Source organism: Scyliorhinus torazame, chromosome 7 (assembly GCF_047496885.1).
Source record: "Scyliorhinus torazame isolate Kashiwa2021f chromosome 7, sScyTor2.1, whole genome shotgun sequence".
Taxonomy (NCBI): domain Eukaryota; kingdom Metazoa; phylum Chordata; class Chondrichthyes; order Carcharhiniformes; family Scyliorhinidae; genus Scyliorhinus; species Scyliorhinus torazame.
Genome location: NC_092713.1, coordinates 86,542,700 through 86,564,045, shown reverse-complemented (window position 1 = coordinate 86,564,045; position 21,346 = coordinate 86,542,700). Strand labels below are relative to the sequence as shown.

At 44.3% G+C, this 21,346-nt stretch overlaps 1 protein-coding gene across 1 annotated transcript in view; it reads right to left on the bottom strand.

Annotated features, from left to right (window-relative positions):
* The window catches only part of dab1a (DAB adaptor protein 1a), a 747,664-nt gene that overhangs the window by 169,986 nt on the left and 556,332 nt on the right, over positions 1-21,346 (bottom strand). Inside the window, exons 5-7 of the mRNA XM_072512896.1 lie at positions 11,743-11,874; positions 11,336-11,455; positions 6,111-6,149 (exon numbers count right to left, since the gene is read on the bottom strand). Of these exons, the coding sequence (XP_072368997.1) occupies positions 6,111-6,149; positions 11,336-11,455; positions 11,743-11,874 (291 nt within the window). The remainder of the gene's footprint in view (positions 1-6,110; positions 6,150-11,335; positions 11,456-11,742; positions 11,875-21,346) is intronic.

Here is a 21,346-nt window from a genome sequence, read left to right as displayed (position 1 = left end):
TTAATTCAAAAAGTGTCTGAAAGCTATGTGTGATCGTCATTGGTGTATCTATATCTGAAAACAGGAACAGATTATTTTTGATAATAAATGAATATGAGAAAGGTGCCGCATTCTGTTCAGTGTGTTGTGTGTCTTATTCCCAAAGTTCCAATTGATTATAATAGCTCTTATGTATATTGTTCTGTTAAGTTGTTCTATAAATATTGTAAACCTGTACTGAAAAACAAAGTCAAGAGTTGAAAAAATAACAGATGAGTTAACTGAATAGAAGGAAGTGATGGGAACTAAAATGGAAGAGTGCAGCTGAGTTGGATATAAAATGAAAGATGCAGATTAAAAATAAATAAACTGGATAGTACATAGAAGGCAATGAAGCTAGAAGATACAAGACATATTTTTAAAAATATATGAAATTATTAAATGTAAATAGCTAGAAATTCCTCAACATCACTCCATTTCTTTCAGGGGCAAATTTATAGAGGGTACATGATTTATGACTTCAAGATACATGGAATTAGAGAGAATTTATAGAGAACAATGAATTAACAAGTAACTGTTACCAAGGGAACTTGATTCTGGCACACAAGCGTGAGCTTCGTTCGGTTAATAGCACTTGAGCAGGAGTTTCTTTTTTGGGTTGGGATCCCAGTGTTGGGATCAACTCACCTGACATTCCCTTGATTGGCTATTTAATGGCCAGAGGGCACACTCGCTGGCCAAATTAAGGGCAGCGGGAAGGCTCTCTTAGCTGGAAGCCTCAATAGAATAGCTTAGAGCTAGGAGTGGTAGAAGAGTCCCAGCTGGGTTTAATGGCTCAGCCTCATTTGCATTCCAGAATAACTTTCTGACCAAAATGGCCTAGAACTAGTTGGGAGTTGCGCCATTGGACATTTTATTTCATTAAAGGCGGCCTTTAAAATCAGACGACTGCCACTTGGGACCGGAGCTCATAGTCTCTAGTTTAGTAAGCAGGAGGTCCATTCGGTCGAACAGGGATAGCAGTCATGGGAGGGGTAGAGAAAGGGAAAGGGAAGTCTGGGAAAGGGAAGTCTGAGACAGGGGCAAATCGTAAGGCTCTAAGTTATAAAGGCCTGGGTTCCAGTTCCTGTTCCAGGTCTTGAGAACAAAAATTTAGTCTGACACTCCAGTGCCATACTGAGGAAGTACTGCAATGTCAGAGGTGCCATCTTTCAGATGAGACATTCAGATGAGAGTGAACTGAGGCCCCATTGCTAAGTTTTTGTAAGCCATAGCAGACTTCTGAAGAGGAGCAAGGAAGTTATCCCTGATGTCCTTCCCAATATTTCTTCCTCAACCAACATCACAAAAACAGATTAATAATAATAATCATCAATCTAGTCATTATCACATGAGGGATCTTGCTATGTGCAACATGGCTGCCACATTTCCTACATTACAACAGTGATTACACTTCAAAAGAACTTCATTGGTTGTGAGTGCTTTGAGACCTCCAGTGGTTCTGAAAAGCAGGAAATCTTTCTTGCTTTGTGGGACCTGTGTCAGTACTCCTAGCCCACAAGAAACAATTATTTTTCAATAAGTTACCTTTTTTAGATCTCCTATGTCCTCATATCCACATTGTGACATTTTTTGCCTAGCAAGGAAACCATCACTTCCCCCTTGTTCATGCCTCAGTTTACTATTGTAGTTGGGTTCCAGTAAATGATAAACATACTTAAAGAAGCTGGGCCCTGATGTCTTCGGGAAAATGTTCATAATGTCGATGATTTAAAACTGCAGTCAGGTGGATTGGGGTAGATAGCTATGTATGCTTTGATGTGAACAGCTGTCACTCATACCTCACCTCTGGAATTCAGTTATTTTCTCCGTGTGTTGATGAAAGGTAATTAAATCTGAGGCCAAATGATTGGCAGAACCCAAACTGACCATTGGTGAGGGATGGGTTTAATCTAACCTGCATTTACATGGGAATTACGGAAATACAGCATGGTGGCACAGTGGTTAGCACTGTTACCTCACAGCACCAAGGACTTGGGTTCAATTCTAGCCTTGGGTGACTGTCTGTGTGAAGTTTGCACATTCTCCCGTGTCTGCATGGGTTTCCTCCGGGTGCTCCGGTTTCGTCTCACAGTTCAAAGATGTATAGGTTAGGTAGATTGGCCATGCTAAATTTCCCCTTAGTGTCCAAAGGTTAGATGGGGTTCTGCGGTTAGGGTGGGGAGTGAGCCTAGGTAAGGTGTTCTTTTGAAGGATCTATGCAGACTCGATGGGCCGAATTATGTACTTCTGTCATTTCAAATGCTCAGGTCAGTGCTGGCTGATCTGTTTGGATTTATTCTTGTTCAACTTTTCTGTAGAAGTTTAACATAACTAAGTGGCTTGCTAGACCATCTCAAAGGCCCTGTTTTCAGAAGGCAATAACGAGTCAATCACATTGCGGTCTAGCAAATATATAGGCCAGACTGGGTAAGGACAGCAGATTTCCTCCCTTGAAAGACATTAGTAAATCAGAAGGATTTTTACCACAATCCAGTAGTTTCATGATCATTACTGACTCTAGTTTTTCACTTCCAAATGTATTAAGTAATTGAATTTGAATTCTCCCAGCTGCTCTGGTGAGATTTGAGTTTCGGGCACAGGCTGAGAGGTAAGGGGGTGGGGGGCATGCAATGGCAAGGGAACGTGGGTGTGGAATGTCTGTTGCCTTCCCACCACCAAGCCATTTTGCCAGCAGCGACATGGGTGGCCAATATGTCTGTTGAGGCATTTAAATGACCAATTAAGGGCTTTCTACCACGCCGGAATTTAAACCGCTATTTCCCCATGTAGAGAGATGGGCTATCTCCCCACGTAGGGAGACCTTGAGGTAAGCTCTGGTTTCTTGGAGTCGGCTTAGAGCAGGAGATGGGCTCCTATTCAGGCACTCTTTGTCCCACAGAGTGATCCCCTGATGACAATGGCCACCCCTGCAGTCAAGTGCTGTCCCCTTCTATCCAGTGCTGTCCCAGAAGTGGCCACCACTACCAGTGGTTTTGTAGAGACTGCTGAACAGCCTCCTCTCCAATTGGCTGACAGCTCCTAGGGGGCAAGCGACTGTCCTTAATGTGTCTGGCATCTATGACAGTAACCAATTAGCTGCCTGACCCCTATAAAATACAGATAGGAGTTTCCCCCAGCTTTTGGGTCTATCAATAGGAATTGCACCCTGGCAACAAAAGTTTGACCACTGGTCAGTAGCATTACCACTATGTTACCATTCCCTATTATAATTCCCTATTATATGTTACCATTTCCTATTTAAATTCAAATAATAATAATCTTTATTATTGTCACAAGAAGGCTTACAGTAACACTGCAATGAAGTTACTGTGAAAATCGCCTAGTCGCCACACTCCGGCACCTGTTCGGGTACACGGAGGGAGAACTTAGAATGTCTAATTCACCTAACAGCACGTCTTTCGGGACTTATGGCAGGAAACCGGACCACCTGGAGGAAACCAGGAGGAAACGCAGACACGGGGAGAACGTGCAGACTCCGCACAGACAGTGACCCAAGCCAGGAATCGAACCCGGGTCCCTGCCCCTGTGAAGCAACAGCGCTAACAACTGTGCGAGCATGCCACCCATCAATTAAGGTTTGTAGGAATGCAGTACCCAAAAGAATATAAGATGGTGGTCAAAAAAGTTTCAGAGAATATTGTTATAACATGAAGCATCGTTACTGTTATTTGATTCTCATATGACCATTGGGTAACTACTCTCTTATGGTCATCAACATATTCTCTCATCTGAGATGCTGCACAAATGGGCAATGGTGAATTACATCAGAATGTCCTTCTCCTTTAAGATGGAATATCTGATGGTCACAGACTGAAAGCTGAAACTAACTGGCGAAACAGAGTGGGTTTGAATGAGAGTTAACCATAATCCTCCAGATGGAATTCAACTGTCTGAAACGAATTGCTGGACTTGCCCAGTGTGTTTTACAAAAGAAAATCACTAATACCACATTTCAAGGTCTGACACATATTTGTCTTCTGGAGGATTACATTTCTTTTGTTGTTACTTCACTTGGGCTTTTGAAGGATTGCTGAAATAGAGCTAGTGTTAGACTGACTGATGAGAGCTAGGTCTTCTAATGCATTTGGAATCCATCCTGAGGAGGCTCATAAAGAGAACAATTTCAAAGCAGTTAGATGATGCGAGTAAAAACTCGACTGCGAATCCTAGGGTATATTTTAGGAATCATATTCCGGACTGATTTTGCTGGCAATGAACCTCACTAACGACTGCACTGCCTGTAATTTTCCATTGATTTAAATCAATGAATGGATAATCACAGGCCGTGTAGCTATGACTTCTCAGTATGTGCAGTCAGTGGGCGAGAAACCCAATTGTCAGTGTATTAAAAATAATTCCTTTTATATTGATCTAGGTTAAGATTCTGCGAAAGGATGATCTAGTTAACTCAGATAAATTGCATTTGCATGTAACCATCATGAATGTGGGGCAAGTTTAATGGACCAGCCAGCCTTTTCCTGCCCATCATCTTCATTAATAGCACCTCCGATGTTCCCATGAGGACCAAAACATCTTTCCAGCCATTCATTTTCACAACATTGCTATTATTGTGTAGGCAAATGTGGCAGGCAATTAGCACACAACAGGATTCTTAAAACAACAATTAGATTAATAACCAGAAAATTTGGCTTTAGTGGTATTTGTTGGGCAAGATAAATCTTCAAGTACCGCCATATGATTTTTACATTCGCCTGAGAGGGTAGACAAAGCCTTAATTTAACATTGTATCCAAATAACAGTACCTCCACTGTGCAGCACCCATTATAGCAGTAAGGTAGGGCCCTAGCACTGAGCTAAAACAAACGCCAGGCCAAAATAATTGAAAACTATCCGATGTGTGCCCATTGATATAGCTGTTATTTTGGATACAAATAAGCCAACTTCTAAATTAAAGATGTAATTTTGTCAGCCTGCTCATGGGCAGGGATGTTCAGTAATGGTGAGCAATTGTCATTCAGTTTGGGAGGTTTCAACCAGTCAGCTTAGTGTAAGTGCTTTGGAGCCATTCACTTGAATTTCTCCTCAATACAACACATTTGAACACTCTGGTCTCTGTTGAATTGGTTATCCTTAACCAGACTAATAGGCCGTTGGATTATACTACTGTACTACTGTATTCACTTATAGCGAATGACCACTTGATACGTAATACTGGAGAGTTGTTAGAAAACATACAGTAGGATTTGGTCCTTTGAAGAAAAGGGAATGCAGAAAAGGAAAAACAAAAAAAAGAGCAAATGAGAAAAATAGAGATATATATTTACATATGAACCGAATGAGACCTGAACAGGGGTAAAGCGGTGTTGTCAATTTAATTTTGCCAAAATGATGGAAAAGTGTTTTGCTTGTTCTATTTACACAATTAAGATTTAGTTGCAGGTAAGGACAGCAGATTTCCTTCTCTAAAGGACACTAGTATACCAGATGAGGTTTAACAACAATCAACAATGGTTTCATGATCTTCATTAGATTTTTAATTCCAGATGTTTATTGAATTCAAATTTCACCATCTGCCATGATGAGATTTGAACCCGAATCCCCTGGATCTCTGGATTACAAGTCCAGTGACAGTAGCACTATGCCATTGCCACCATGTCTCCCTCCAAATACATGGAAATATCAGAAAGGTTGTGAATAAAACCTAGGCTATTGCTGTATCTACTTGTTGAAAATAAAATTGCACTGCTCTCACTTTTTCAAGACATTCAATGTATTAATCCAAGTACAAATAGATTTTGGGTGGAATTCTCCATGAGCGGGATCCTCCGCTTTCGCCGGCAGCACACTCCTGCCCGTGGATTTCCCGACGGCATGAGGGTAGCCACAATAGGAAACCCCACTGGCCGGCTGCCGGGATGGAGGATTCCGCTACTGGTGGGGGCGCGCCGCACTGGAAAACGGGTCCAGCGGGACGGAGAATCCCGCCCCTTAACTTTACAAAACAACCACGTCAAATAAGATTTTTTAATCTTTAAAGTGATAAGTAAACCTGTCAACTGTGCTGCCTTTATTTTTCGATATTGTTTTGTTAAGATTCCCCAAATTACCTGATATACAGGATCCTCCACATCTTCCTCCAAAATTGTCTGAATTAGTTTGAGTCAGAAATGCAAAGGGAGAGAAAATCAGCAGAAGTATCAGATAAACATAATTGGGGAAAGAAGCACATTACAGGATTTACAAAGTAGAAGAGTAGCACTTAGTTAAGTATTATGTTCAATTAAAACCATTCTTCTTTTTGTATTATCAGTTGGAACAATTAAAGTTTCCATTGATTTTCTTGATTGATTCACTTTAATCTGGTTTCTTTCTGTATGGTCATTACAAACGAGTACTTGTATGCCAGCTAATTCCACACCTCCAGGCCAGGTAATATGGCCTAGAGAGACCAATCTAAAGCACAGTTTCAATAATAAAACAAGAAGAAAAACTCCCAATTTTACCAGTGGACCAATTGATAATCTATCTTGTGGCCTCTGCAAACAAAACTACCAACTTAAGATCAACTTAATAGATAGTGGTCGAAGGATGGTTACGCACTGTAGGACATTTGCCGATTGGGAACTGGATTGAAACTATCAGAATACATAATGGGGCTCAAAGATGGAAGGGCTTGATTCCATCCTGTCAAACTAAATCCAACTATAGGCTCCTTAGTGGAAGAAGAGTGGAAGAAGTGTACAAATGCAATTAAAGGACCCATTTCTATTGAATAGTTAGCCTGAAGTTCACTTTTCTCATAATAGCTGGAATCAAACATGATGGCCATTGTTTCCCACCATTTACAGTTGCCGGGGAACTTTACCTATGCACAGGTGGCTGGAAATATTGGCCGCGGTCGAACAGAAAAGTTTCTAAGTGTCTTTTCAGGCGGGTTTGGCTGGGAGTTTCTCCCCGGCTCTATCGGCAAGTTCCCCACCTCTATCTAACCGCACTTAGTTATTCGGGCCCTGGGGAGTTACTCTCTGGGTTAGCGCATCATCACTGGGGAGCTGAACCTGCTGGCCAGGCCGGCTCCTGAGCGATCGAGCCACCATTTTGAAAGGGTGCCCCGATCTTTAAGTGAGCTTGAGGGTCCCCCACACAACCCTGACCCACGGGCAATATCACCCCCCACACACATGTGCATGAGCCCGCAAACCCCTAAGTGAGGACGCTGAGGGCGCCCCCTTTTAAGGCCTTCCCACGCCGCCTTTTGCTCCCCCCTTCACCCCTCTCCAACCTTCCGGAGGCCCATCATACCCAGCATTCAACCCCCTCACCCCACCATTCATACTCCCCTCATCCCTCCTTTCATGGGCAAGGTCCCCCTCAGTCCCTGACCCTTAGCAGTGCTATCCTGGCACCATGGCACCCTGGCACTGCCACCCTGGCAGTGCTCCTGACAGCCTGGCAGTGCCAACCTGGCAGTGTCATGGTGCCTGGGTGCCAATGGGAGAGCCAGAGTGCCACCTTGCCCTGACCATCCAGGGATCTCCAAAGGCGTGGGAGACCCCCAGATGCTGTTCCGCCTGCTCCACATTTATACATGGACCAATACTAAAAGGCGCTCGGCTGGGATTTCATTGGGGAGGCTGGTAGATGCGAGGAGCTGGTTAGATCCGGCATCAGCATGGCTAATTGGGTTCTTAAACTAACTTAGCCGTGCAAGACTGGGTTGTGACACCTCGCCAGATCTGATTATATGAGGCATCCTGGCTGTCGGGCAGCCCGGAAGAGGCATCCCTCGGCATCTACTGGCCGCGATGTGACCCCCGTTTGGGTGGGATGTGGCAAGTAGAGCACGCTCATTATATTTGGTTAGGTCCCAGCTCCTGAAGCTGAAAGTGGAGATTGACATGGCAGCAGCACAGTTGAGGAATTAGCTAGAAAAAGAACAAAACCAAATGTGGGCAAAGCTGCTTTTCCAAATACTGAAGAAATGGAGATACTGCTCTAGGAGTTGCATCAATGGAAGGCAGTCCTATTTTGAGATGAAGACCACTCTGCAGAAAACTGAGATTATTGACCATGTTAATGAGATCACTTAAGTCTCTTGCACCTGACTGCAAATGAAAATATAGTTTACTGATAATGGGAGGGAGGCAAAGGCATGTTTTCATTCCTTAGCACACCTTTTTTGCTTGCCCATCAGGCATGGTGAAAAAGTCAATTGGGAAATCCTGTATCCTCGGGAAGCACCACTTAAGGCATATTGCACACAACCAATGATTCTTCGCAAGCATTCTACCACTGAATTTCATGGAGCTTTTGAGTTGTTTGTGGAGGTGGTCACTGAGGAACCACAGATTCCTTCTGCTGTTGAGGGGCTTCTCAGTGAAGTCAGCAGCTACTCTAGATTGTTGGGGTCTAGGTTACATGACGCAATCCTAAAAGAAAAGCAAAACATTGCGGATGTCGGAAATCTGAAATAAAAACAGAAAGTGCTGGAAAACCCAGCTGGCAGCAGAGAGAAACAGAGATGCCCGATTTGACGGCCGCATTGCGCCCGTTACGGATCCGGGTCCGCCACAAATCTGTTCCCAATCTAACCGGCCAGCTCTCGGTGGCGGGTTCTGGATTCTGCCTCAGTGATGCCAGATATCAATTTACACCAATTAAGACCAATGTCCATCTCATTAATGAGATGCAAGTCCAATCCAATGGCGTCCCAGGAACTAACCAGCTCCCCAGCGAGAGATCACGCGGGTGCGATTTAGTAGTGGTTTTCACAAGCGTGGACCATACATAACGGCTGGTCCTTCAGGCCGTTGTGGATGCTTGGGTGGTCAGGTATAGGGTAGGGGCACATCCTGGCTCTCCCTATGGCACCCGGACACCTTGGCGTGCCAGTGTGCCAAGGTGGCACTGCCAAGGGCTGGGACCTGAGGGGGGCCATGCCCATGAAAGGGGTGATGAGGGGGTATGAAGAGTGGGAGGGTGAAGGGCGGGTGTGAAGGGGCCTCCTAAAGGTTGGGGGGGTTAATGGTAAGGGTCCTGAAAGGGGGAAGGCCTGAAAAGGGGGTCCCTCAACGACCCCATAGCAGAGTGTCCTCACTTGGGAGGGAGGATGTGGGGTATTGCCAATGTTTGTGGAGGGTGACATTGCCTGGGGGTGGGGGGCCTCAAGTTTACTTAGAGATCAGTGCAACATTTCAAAATGGCGGTTCAATCTCAGAGGAGCTGGTCTTACCAGCGAGTTCAGCTTCCCACTGCTGAAAACATTTATAAGTGTAGACTAGACTAGGAAGAAGTATCCACAAGATCCCCAAAAAATGACTAAGGGCACGATTGAACAGAAATGAAACAGAGTCTGTGTCAAGTGCATTTAGCACAGGTGTTTCCCGGCGGGCGCAGCTCTGAGAACGACCCTTCTCTGACTGTTTCATTTTGGGGCCTCTGCGAGGAACGTCCCACTGCACCTAGTCCCATTTCCTGCACTTAGTCCCATTCCATAGAATTTACAGTGCAGAAGGAGGCCATTTGGCCCATCGAGTCTGTACCGGTCCTTGAAAAGAGCACCCAATCTAAGCCCATACCTCCACCCTATCCCCGTATCCCCACCTTTATTGGACAATAAGAGCAATTTAGCACAGCCAATCCACATAACCTGCACATCTTTGGATTGTGAGGGGCAGCACGGTGGCGCAGTGGGTTAGCCCTGCGGTCTCACGGCGGAGGTCCCAGGTTCGATCCAGGCTCTGGGCCACTGTCCGTGTGGAATTTGCACATTCTCCGTGTGTTTGCGTGGGTTTCGCCCCCACAACCCAAAGATGTGCAGGATAGGTGGATTGAACATGCTAAATTGCCCCTTAATGGGAAAAAAATGAATTGGACACACTAAATTTATATTTAAAAAAAAAAAAAAAAATCTTTGTACTGTGGGAGGAAACCGGAGCACCCGGAGGAAACCCATGTAAACACGTGGAGAAAGTGCAGACTCTGCACAGACAGTGACCCAAGCTGGGAATCGAACTTGGGATGCTGGAGCTGTGGGATGAAGCAACTGTGGTAACCACTATGCTACCATGCTGCACTGACGAGCTGCACTGACAAGCACCGTTCAGAAGGCATTGCCAGGGTGCCAGCCTGGCAGTGCCAAGGTGCCCAGGTGGCATCAGCAGTGCCTGGATACTACCCTGCGCAGTGGCCGACTGTCCTGGGGGCATTGAGTGCCTTGGAGTACCGCCCCCCTCCTAATTGTCGTTCTGCCTGGTCCTAATTGGTGGAGACCAGTGTTAAACGTTGTTCGCTTTGGGGTTAGATCTCGTGCCTTGGTAACTCCGCCGAGAGCATATTCAAGTGAGCCTGACTGCACACTTGAATTTTCAAATTTAGCCCTCACCCATTGTGGGCGGGATCCAAATGGCAACCTGACGAGCCATGCAAATTTCACGAGAGACCTCTCGCGAGATTTACTGGCTGTGTTGCGACCCGAGTCAGGCACAGCTGTTAGATCGCATCCTAAGTGTGGGTAAATACCAGTGTGGATCTCACGGATAAAGTCAGTGTGGAACACCCCGCCAAACCCACCCAAAATGACACTTTGAAATTTTTCCGTTAAATTACGCCCAAAGTTTACATTTTGAGTCCAATATGACTCCTCTTCAGAAGAAGCGTCACATTTGACTCAAAATATTTGTTGAGCACAAAAATTGACTAAAGCAAATTTGTCAAATGCTTTTGGAACCTTTCTGCTTTGTTGGGCTGAGGAATTATTTTTGAAAAAAATCTGTTTTAACCAGTGAAAAGATGACAACGATCCGAAGGGACTTGCTACTTAAACCTACTCAGTGCTGATTGTACTTCAGCAACATGATTATTGTCATCTGTGTTGTAGGAACACCTCTGAACATAATCTTCATATCTCACAAAAATCATTCAAGTCTATTCAGAAATTTAGCACTGCCTCAAAAATTGCATCACAAAAATGAATTGAGCAAAGATCACAGGCTGTGGTGCAACAATCCCCGGGAGCCAGCATGCACATCCAAAACATACTGAGGAATGAAACTAGCAAGACCTCCCTGAAAGGGCAGAAAAACGCCTCTGACAGCTCGAGAGCACAAATGCTTAGGACAAACATAAATAAAAGGAATAATATCTATAAATACCGATCATGTTGATAGAGTTACCTTTATCCTTTAAAATACCTTTATTAAAAGTGGCTATTTTAAAAACAATACTTGCTATAGTTTATTTTCTGTTATGCATAACCTTCACCTCTAGAAAACAGAATGTTGCCAGTACAGCTCTTCATCACCATGCTGCTGAAAGCTAGGAGTATTTTTACCTGATAGACTGCTTGTTCACATTGTTTGTCCTTTTGGGCCATTTTCTCCTTCTCCTCTCGAAGTTTCAGTTCATAGATGAGTTGAAAGAGATCTCGCAGGTCAAGAATTACAGGTTCAGCCTAACAGTCAAAATGAGAGTAACGGTTACACAATGTGTACAAGTACAGGCTTACTGAGCACAAGAGGTTGATAAGTGAACATGACCAGATCTGCATCAATTAACAAATGATATAAATACATAACTGATTGAATAAAGTGAACTACATATGTCATAAACTATTCAATGAAATGTTCCCTATATGTTTAAGATGATTTTCAGAAATGTTCCCATTATTTGTAGACGATTTTCAATCTGCAGTTACATTAGTATGATCGCTAAAAACGTGTTTTAACCATTTATACTCACTGCTTGGGAAGTCTTTATTGCCACAAATCGATGATTTCCTTCTTTACCACAAATATAACCAAAGGCTCTGTGGTCGGTGATATCCTTGGCAATGTACGATACTTCGTGAACTGCGTGATGATGCTGCATAGCCTGTAAGAATGAGCAGAGTAACTTTTATAGGAAGCAATTCATTATGCGAGGGAAAAGCATTCTGAAAAGTTCAGTCAGATTTGTACCACATAATCATCCTGAGCTATGCACAGCAGGACGGTCACATGTTGGATCAATGTTGCGTGGAGTTAACTGATTTCAGCTTGGTCAGTAGAAGGCCACTACTTGGTCTTTGCATTCCTGCTGTACAGAGGGAAAAAATCCCACTCTTGATAGCTATTGGCTGAACCTCATAAGTAAGTATGCAGTTGGTCTGTAAAGGGGAAGAGTATAAAAGTAGAGAAGTTGTTACAGCTGTACAGAGCATTAGTAAGACTTCACATGGAGTATGTATAGTTTTGGTCTCCTCATTTAAGAATGGATATATTTACTTTAGAGGCAGTTGAGAGAAAATTCACGAGGTTGATCCTGGAATGAGTGTTACGTGTCTTTTGAAGAAAAGTTGAGTAGGTTGGGCTTGTACTCATTGGAGTTTAAAAGAATGAGAGGTGATCTTACTAAAGCACACAAGATTCTGTGGGGGATTGTGAGGATGATGCTGAGAGGATGTTTCTTCTTGTGGGAGAATCCAGATCCAGAACTAGAGGGCAAAGTTTCAAAATGAGGGAACTCTCATTTAAGATGGAAATGAGGAGGAATTTCTTCTTCCAGAAGGTTGGTAATCTTTGCAATTTACTGCCCCAGCAAACAGTGGAGGCCATGTCATTGAATATATTCAAGGCTGAGTTAGGCAGATTTTTGATCTACAAGGGAATTAAAGACTATTAGGGCAGGCAGAAAAATGGAGAAGCTGAAACCCCACATTCCATGACCTTATTGAATGGCGGAGCATGCTGAAGGGGAAAAATGGTCTGCTCCTATTTCTTTTTTTAAAATGTGTCCACTGGATACAGGCATTGCTGGCAAGGCCAGAATTTATGCCTGCTCCTAATTACTCTGGAGAACGTGGTGGTGAAGAAGGTGCTGCATCATCGAACCACTGCAGTCCCTGTGGTGTAGGTACTGGAGCTTGTGGGTTTGAGGAAAGCATTGACAGGCTAGGCTTGTGGCCACTGGAGTTTAAAAGAGTAAGAATCGACTTGATTGAGACATACAAGATCATGAGAGGTTTTGACAGGGTAGATGTAGAGAGAACGTTTCCTCTTGTGGCAATGGGAATCTAGAATTAGGGGTCATTTAAGACAGAGATGAGTTGAATTTTTTTTCTCAGAGAGTCATGAGTGTCTGGAGCTCTCTTCCTCAAAAGGCAGTGAAAGCAGGGTCTTTGAATGTTTTTAAGGCAGAGGTGGATACATTGTGCAGGCTCAAGGGGCCAAGTGGCCTACTCTCTGGCTCCTAATTTGTATGTTCGTATGTTTGGAAGATGCTGACAAAGAAGCCTTAGCGAGTTGCTGAAGTGTATCTTCAGCCTGCAGATACATTCCCTCCACCACAAATGCAATGTGTGTATAAGATGGTGGATGGAGTTCCAATCAAGTGGACTGCTTTGTTCTATGTGTTGAGCTTCTTGAATATTGGAGCTGTACTCATTGAGGCAAGTAGAAAGTATTCCATCACACTCCTGACTTGTGTCTTCTAGATGCTCCAGTTAACTTTCTGGTCAATGGTAACTCCCAGGAGATGATGGTGTTGGATCCAGCAATGGTAATATCATTGAATATCAAGAGGAGACAGGTGGATTGTTTTCTTTTTGGAGATGGTCATTGTGGGCATTTGTATGGCATGAATGTTACTTGCCACATGTCAGCCCACGCTTAAATGTTGTCTGTGCCTTGTTGCTTTCAGGCATGGACTGTTTCATTTTATAAGGAGTTACAAATGGGATTGCAAACTGTGCCACCATCAGAAACAGCTCCCAATTCTCACCCTATGATGGAAAGTCCATTGGTGAAGCAGGCGAAGATGGTTGGATCAGGGATAATGCCCTTGATGATAGGTATAAATTCAACCAGTGGAAAGGTTTGCTCCCAATTTCCATTGACTTCAATATTACCAGGACTCCTTGACGCCTCTCAGACAAATGGTGCCATGATGTCAAGTGCAGCCACTCATACCTCAGGAATCCAGCTCTTTTGTCTGTGCTTGTTCCAAGGCTATAAGTGCCAAGTGGTGCTGGCAGAACTCAAACAGAGGATTTGTGAGCATGTTATTTGTGTGTGAATGAAAAAGCGGAAGTTGCCTTAGTCCCCGTGGACCAGAGGCTGCTCTCCTCTTTTGCGAGAGAGCTGACTGGTGGTGATGTAACCCAAGGGTCACCACACCTCAGGCAAGGGGCAAGTTTGAAAAGGCGGGGCCTTCATGGATAACCTCAGAAGTTATGGGAATTGAACCCACACTGTTGGTGTTAATACACATCGCAAACTAGTCATTCAGCCAACTGAGCTAACTGACCCTCAATTTGTGTGTGTTTGTCACTTGAAGGCGTTGTTAATGGCACCAACTGTTACTCTGCTGATGATTGACACTAGGCTGATGGGATGGTAATTGGCCATATTAAATTTGTGCATTTATGGACAGGACAAAACTGGGCAATATTTCACATTGCAAGGTAGATGCCAGTGTTTTACCCATACTGGTACAACTTGGCTATGGGTATAACTAGTTATAGAGCATGGGTCTTCAGCAGCACAGCCAGAATATTTTAGAGGCCCATAACCTTTGGTTTATCCAATTTGTTCAGCTATTGTTAGATATCATGTGGAGTAAATCAAATTGGCTGAAGATTGGCTTCTGTGGTGGGGTACCACGAGAGGAGGCCAATACAGATCATCAGTTTGGCATTTGTAGTTAAAGATGGTTGTAAATGCATGTCAAAACCTTATCTACGTGATGGGGATGTTCATGGAACATCCTCCCATTAGTTGTTGATAAGTCCAGCACTATTCATGACTGAATTTGGTAAGAATGCAGAGCTTCGATCTTGGGTCTAGTGTGAGCTCTGTTATAACATCTACTTCTGATGTTAAAAATGCCTTTGCTGTGTTTTATCTTCATCAGGTTGGTATCTCATTTTTAGATATGCCTGATGCTGCTCCTGGCATGCTCTCCAACACTTCTCATTGAAGTGGGGTTGTCCCCCTGGCTTAATGTTAATTGTAGAGTGAGGGGTATACTGGGTCATGGGATTACAGATTGTGAATGAATACATTTCTGCAGCTGCTTATCGCTCATATCGCCTCATAGATACTCAGCACTGAGCTGCTAAATCTGCTCTGCATCAATTACATTTAGTACAATGGTAGTGCCATACAGTGTGATGGAGGGTTTCCTCAGTTTGAAAATGGGACTTGGTCTCATACTGCCATGGATAGATGCACCTGTGGATTCATGAGGAAGAGATCAATTAGATTTTCCTTTGCAATGGCTCAAATATGTCCTTCAAGACTTGGCCAGTTTGGTCAGTAATGGTGCTACTGAGAAATTCCTGGTGATAGATGTTGACATCCCTCACCCAGAGTACACTCTGTGCCTTTGTTATCTTCAGCACTTCTTCCAAGCAGTGATCAACAATAGAAAAACTCTGATTCATCAGATTAGGGAGGAGGACGGTTGACAAGAGATTTCCTTACCTATGTTTGACCTGATAAATCTTCATGAGGTTCGGGGTCACTATTGTGGACCTCTAAGGTCACTCTGACCCAGCTGTATCCATTGTTCCCCCATCTCTAGTGGCTCTGTGCTGCTGATGGGATAGAACATACCCAGGGATAGTATGTGAGGAGTCTGAGACTTTGTCTGCAAGAATGATTCCGTGAATATGAGCATGTTAGATCGTTGCTTGACTATTCTGTAGGACAGATCTCCCAACTTGTGCACAAGTCCCCAAATGATCGTGAGGAGGGCTTTCTACAGTACCCAGATTTATACAAGGTAGTCTGTCCTGTTTTAATTTTATCAGACGTTTCCAGAGCAATTTGATACAACTATATGGCTTGCTAAGACATTTTAAGAGTCAACTCTATTGCTGTGGGTCTGGAGTCACATATAGACCAAACTGGGTAAGGACAGCAGATTCCTTCTTGAAAGGACATTAGTGAACCAGATGAGTTTTACAATTATCCTGCAGTTTCAATATCACCATTCCCAGCTTTCAAGTCCAGATCATCTAAGCTCCTCATTGTACCAAAGTTGATTCTCTGGCTTGATGTTAATTGTAGAGTGAGCAATATGCTGGCCCCCTGAGATTGTGGTCAATAAGCATCTGATGCTGCTGATAGCTAGCGAGAATTGATCCCATTTAGCACAGTGGTAGTGCGACACAAACCAATGGAGAATATCCTCAGTGTGGGATTTGCTCTCCACATGGACTGTGCTCAATTATGATGGCTGTATGATTAATATACAATGCAGAAACAGGCTGTTTTGCGTCATCCTGCAGTTGAGCAGTAGTCCTAATACCTTGTGCCATTAAACTTCTAAAGATGTTTTTTTTTCAATCACCTATTTAACTGATTCTTACTTTTTGAAGAATGGTCACTTGGCTGATGTACCAGGAGATTGCAGTACCTAGAAAAACTGTACCCCAACACAAGTTTGCACCCTAAATGATTAGAAAACTTGGGGTAAAAAAATATATCTTCACTTCAAATGTTGTCTCTAACCATCAAAAAAATCTACTGAATGGCATTTAACATACCTTATTAACTTATGTCAATTTTCCACTGGTAAATACTAGCTTTTTAGTTTCTAAGTGCAATTTTACTTCATTGCTAAACATTTCTGCAATATTTTCTTTCCAGTGTATTATATCCTTTTTCTACTGCAGTTTTAATCAAGAAATTGGGTCACATTATCTCTGGTGTGTTCAGCATTTCACAAGGGAATATCTCAGGCATAATATCCAGTCTATTTCTGGCAAGTGAGCAGACTCAATGTGGCAGAGCGGAACTTGTATAAGAGGAATGATGTGGATCTATATTTGGAAATGTGCTAATTTCACCAGCTCTGTCCTGGTTTTATCCCAGCATTCCTTTACCTACATTATCATTGTGATTCATCTCACGCTTTCCATTTTACATTTAAAGCTTTTGGGATAAATGAAGCCAACCATGCTAGCGGTTTCATTTCTTCTGAATCCTTTAACTGCGGCATGGATTTAAGCAGGGTTTACAAGTGAATTTACAGCAATGAGTTAAAGTGACCACTAGACTCTCATATGAATAATGTCTATTTGGACAAAGCACTGGGGGATGACAAGATGTGACTGTGGATGGGGAAGGAGGGGGATGGGAGGAATACTTTATACTGACAGTACTACCTCTGTGCTATCTTTTTCCTTTAACAATCATTCCACTCTGGAAGAAACCCTAGCCTAATGAACCAGCATGGGGAATAAATCAGCAAATGTTTCCTTTAAATCAATGTTCCAATTAACAGCATGCCCATTAACTGACATAGACTACGGCAGTGACCTTGCTCTACATTTTATTTTTGGTATTCAAAAAGACTAAATTCCTCAATGCTGCAAGCAATGGATATTTCTTTCTCTCGTCTCTTTTATTTTTCCTCATTTTCGGTACTGTTCAAATGTGGGTTTTTTTCAGCAATTATCCATTCCGTTCACCTGATAATTTTGTTCCATTTAAAAATTTTACCTGAATGATTTACAATATAATGCATGTTATCTGCTCCGTGTCTCACAAGGCAGGGATAATTACTCATAAAGTGCTTCTTTGAATTGACAGTGTAATCAAATTCTCTGCCAAATGACTGGCAGAAAAGTGATTGACTAACTGTGCAATAATCTTATTGCAAAATACAGACTGTTTTCTCGAAGGAGAAGTTAGATCTCGATGCAAATGATGGCATGTTTCTTCCTTACCTGGAAGATAGACAAACGTAGGAATGATACTGGCATTGTCGATCCCACTGCTTGTAGCTGCCTCTTTGTCTTTACTCTCATTTATTTCTACCTTAATTAGCTACAAATTAATCTCCAGATCTTAAAAAGGCAGGAGATTTTTCATTGGTGACATCTAAACTTGCAGAAATCCCTAAAGCCTGCAATAATGGAACAAGTCTGAAAACTACACTGCATAATGACTGTACTGTGCTTGAATGGTATTCCACAGACACAGTCCTAACTGTCTTTTGAACCGAACCTTAAATCAATCCTTTCTCCAGCCCTGATATGTTTTGTGCTGACCTTAAACCTCTTTGCTGATAGAGTTGTATTGTCTTGCCATGGGGTGAGGGGATTTCCATTATTTAACACATGAAAGGTGACATCCCTCAGTAAATTGAAACCGTCGGACTATGTTACCAATATTACAGCGGTCTCGATGTAGATGAATGTGAGAAGTTCAGTGAAGGGTGTGGGTAGACCAAATACACAATAGAAAAGATGGATCTCAAAGACAGGGAGAGATGTAGTGAGACAAAATGGTTTGGGGAGAGAAGTGCAGAGAGTTGGAGTATAACAATTTAAAAAGTAGAGGGAATGGGGAACAGAAGTGGCCCATTAAACCTCTTGGGCCTGTCCTTCCATTTAATTAGATGATGGATCATCTGCAATTCCATTTACCTCACACTTGGTTCCATATCCCTGAATATCTTTGCCTATCAAAAATGTATCAACCTCAGTTTTAAACAGTGTCAGAAAAGTATCAAGGCTGTGTGCCTCTGGGTTCAGCCTAATTAGATAGATGGAAATTGTCTAACAAGAGACACAGTAGTGCTGGAGAAAGCTGAAAAGGATAACAAAGCAAATGCAAAAAAGAATCAAGCATCAGGGCTGGGATTCTCCAATCCCGCGCCCAAGTACTGACTCCGGCGTGAAAAGCAGCATGAACCACTCCGGCGCCAACGGTCCTCAATTGTCCAGTATGCTCACCTTCCTAGGAGGCTAGGTCGGAGCCAGAGTGGTCCCCGCAGCTCCAGCCGGCGCGGCACGGCCGGCGTGAGTTCGCGCATGCGCTCTATGGCTGGCGTGAGTTTGCACATGCGCGCCATGGCCGGTGCGATTCCGCGCATGCGCGTGGGTTCCCGTCTCCATGCCGGCCCCCGGGCAATATGGCGGAGCTCTAAAGGGGCCCGGCACGGAGGAACATAGGCTCCCATGGAACCAGCCCGCCCGCCAATCGGTAGGCCCCGATCGCGGGCCAGGCCACCGTGGAGGCCTCCCCCACCCGGAGTCAGATCCCCCCGACCCCCTCCAGGATGACCCCCGCAGACACACCTTCCAGGTCTCGCCGTGTGGGACCTGATGTAAACCACTCCGGCAGGACTCGGCCAAACTCGGCGGGCACTCGGCCGATACGACAAAGTCCCGCCGGCGCCGTTCACCCCTGGTCGCTGCCGGCGGGAACTCTGCGGGAACGGTCGGGGGAGGGGGGGGCGGCTCCTTCACCGGGGGGGCCTCCGATGGGGTCTGGCCCGCGATCGGGGCCCACCGGTCGGCGAGCCGGCCTCTCCCCCCCCGGGCCTACTTTCTGGCGCACCGGCCCCTGAACACTGACTCCATGTTGAGTCAGGGCCGGCACGCTAAAGACGTCCACCACGCATGCACGGGTTGGCGCAGTGTCCATTTGGCGCCACGAAAGGAGGCTGTGAACCGCTCCAGCGCCGTGCTGGCCCCCTGGAGCCCAGAATCGGTCGTACCAGGGCCCGGTTCGTGCCGTCATGAAGCGCGACGGCGTTCACGATGGTGCGAACTCTTGGGCTCCATATCGGAGAATCGTCCCCCCATTTCTGCAAAATAACTCCCCATCTTTGGTCTGCATTGAATGAGCTGATCTTAGCTGACATGAGGGTAGGGGGAAAATAATCTTATTCAAAAGCCCTGGGGAAGAAAAGGGAACAAAAACAACCAAGAAAGAACAGGAAAAATTACGAGGGAGGGAATTTTAAAATCAAATTTAAATAGATTTTGTTTTCACAGTTCCACTAACTCTCTCTCCTTACTCATGCTATGTCTCATGCATAAATCCAGGCCGATTTCTTATAAAGTTATAGAACTTCCGGATAGGAAGTTGAAGCTTATTGATTTATACATTTTATTCTTTCATATCTCTGTACGCCAATTCAACTTGCCCACTCTGGTTGAAATCATAGGTGAGCAAATAATTTCATATTGTTTCCAATGAGAAGGGATTTAATCTCTCTCTTTGCTATTCTGATCTCATAATTTTTTCCAAGTTCTGCTAATAGTGGTACTGTTCAAATAGTATCATTATGCAGTTCTTGTATTAAATTTGCTTTGAGACATATAATTTATTTTTTACAGTGCAGAAGGAGGCCATTTCACCCATTGAGACTGCACTGATCCTTGGAAAGAGCATCCACACCTCCACCCTATTCCCGTAACCAATAACCCCATTTAACCTTTTTAAAAAAATAATATTTTTTATTCTCCTCCTTTTTCACATTTTCTCCCAAATTTACACCCAACAATAAACAATAATCAGTAACGAATGTAATGTCAATCCCCCTATCAATAACAATGATCCCATCCTCCCACCAAACCCCAAACATTGGCCCGCATGTTAACATAAACAAATGACAAAAAGGAATCAGGAATCACCCATAGTCACCATTAACACACACAGTCCCTCTCCCCCCCAACCCCATCAGACCCCAACCCCCCTAATGGTCGATGTGATCCAATTCTCGAAAGTGCATAATGAATAACGCCCATGAATTGTAGAACCCCTCCATCCTTCCCCTCAGTTCAAATTTGACCTTTTCAAGCGTCAAGAATTCCAGCAGGTCCCCCCGCCACACCAGAGCATAGGGTGGAGAGGTTGATCTCCACCCTAACAGGATCCGCCTTCGGGCGATTAACGAGGCGAAGGCTACTACAATGCCTCCTCGCCCATTTCCCACCCCGGCTGGTCCGACACCCCGAATGTGGCCTTCCGAGGACCCGAGTCCAGTTTCATGTGCACCACTTTAGAGATACCCTAAACACCTCCTTCAAGTAATCCTCCAGCTTTGGACAGGACCAAAACATATGAACATGGTTTGTCCCCCCTCCCCCGCAACATTCACACACATCTTCTACACCCTCAAGGAGCCGGCTGATCCTCGCCCTTGTAAGGTGCGCTCGATACACCACCTTCAGCTGTATCAGCCCAACCTCGCACACGAGGTGGAGGTGTTCATCCTCCGAACACCGAACACCAGAACCCCTCCTCCATACCCTCTCCCAACTCTTCCTCCCACTTTGCCTTGATCCCTTCTAGTGGCGCCTTCTCCTCCACCAAAATAGCCCCGTAAACCGCTGACACTACCCCCTTCTCCAGTCCCTCTGTCGTCAGCACCTCCTCCAGCAATGTGGAAGCCGGTTCTACTGGGAAGCTCTGTATCTCCTTTCTGGCAAAGTCTCAAACCTGCATGTATCTAAATATTTCCCCCTGCTCCAGCCCATACTTCGCTCCCAGCTCCTTCAATCCTGCAAAACGACCCCCAAGAAATAAATCTTTTAGTGTCCTAATTCCTTTCTCCTCCCATC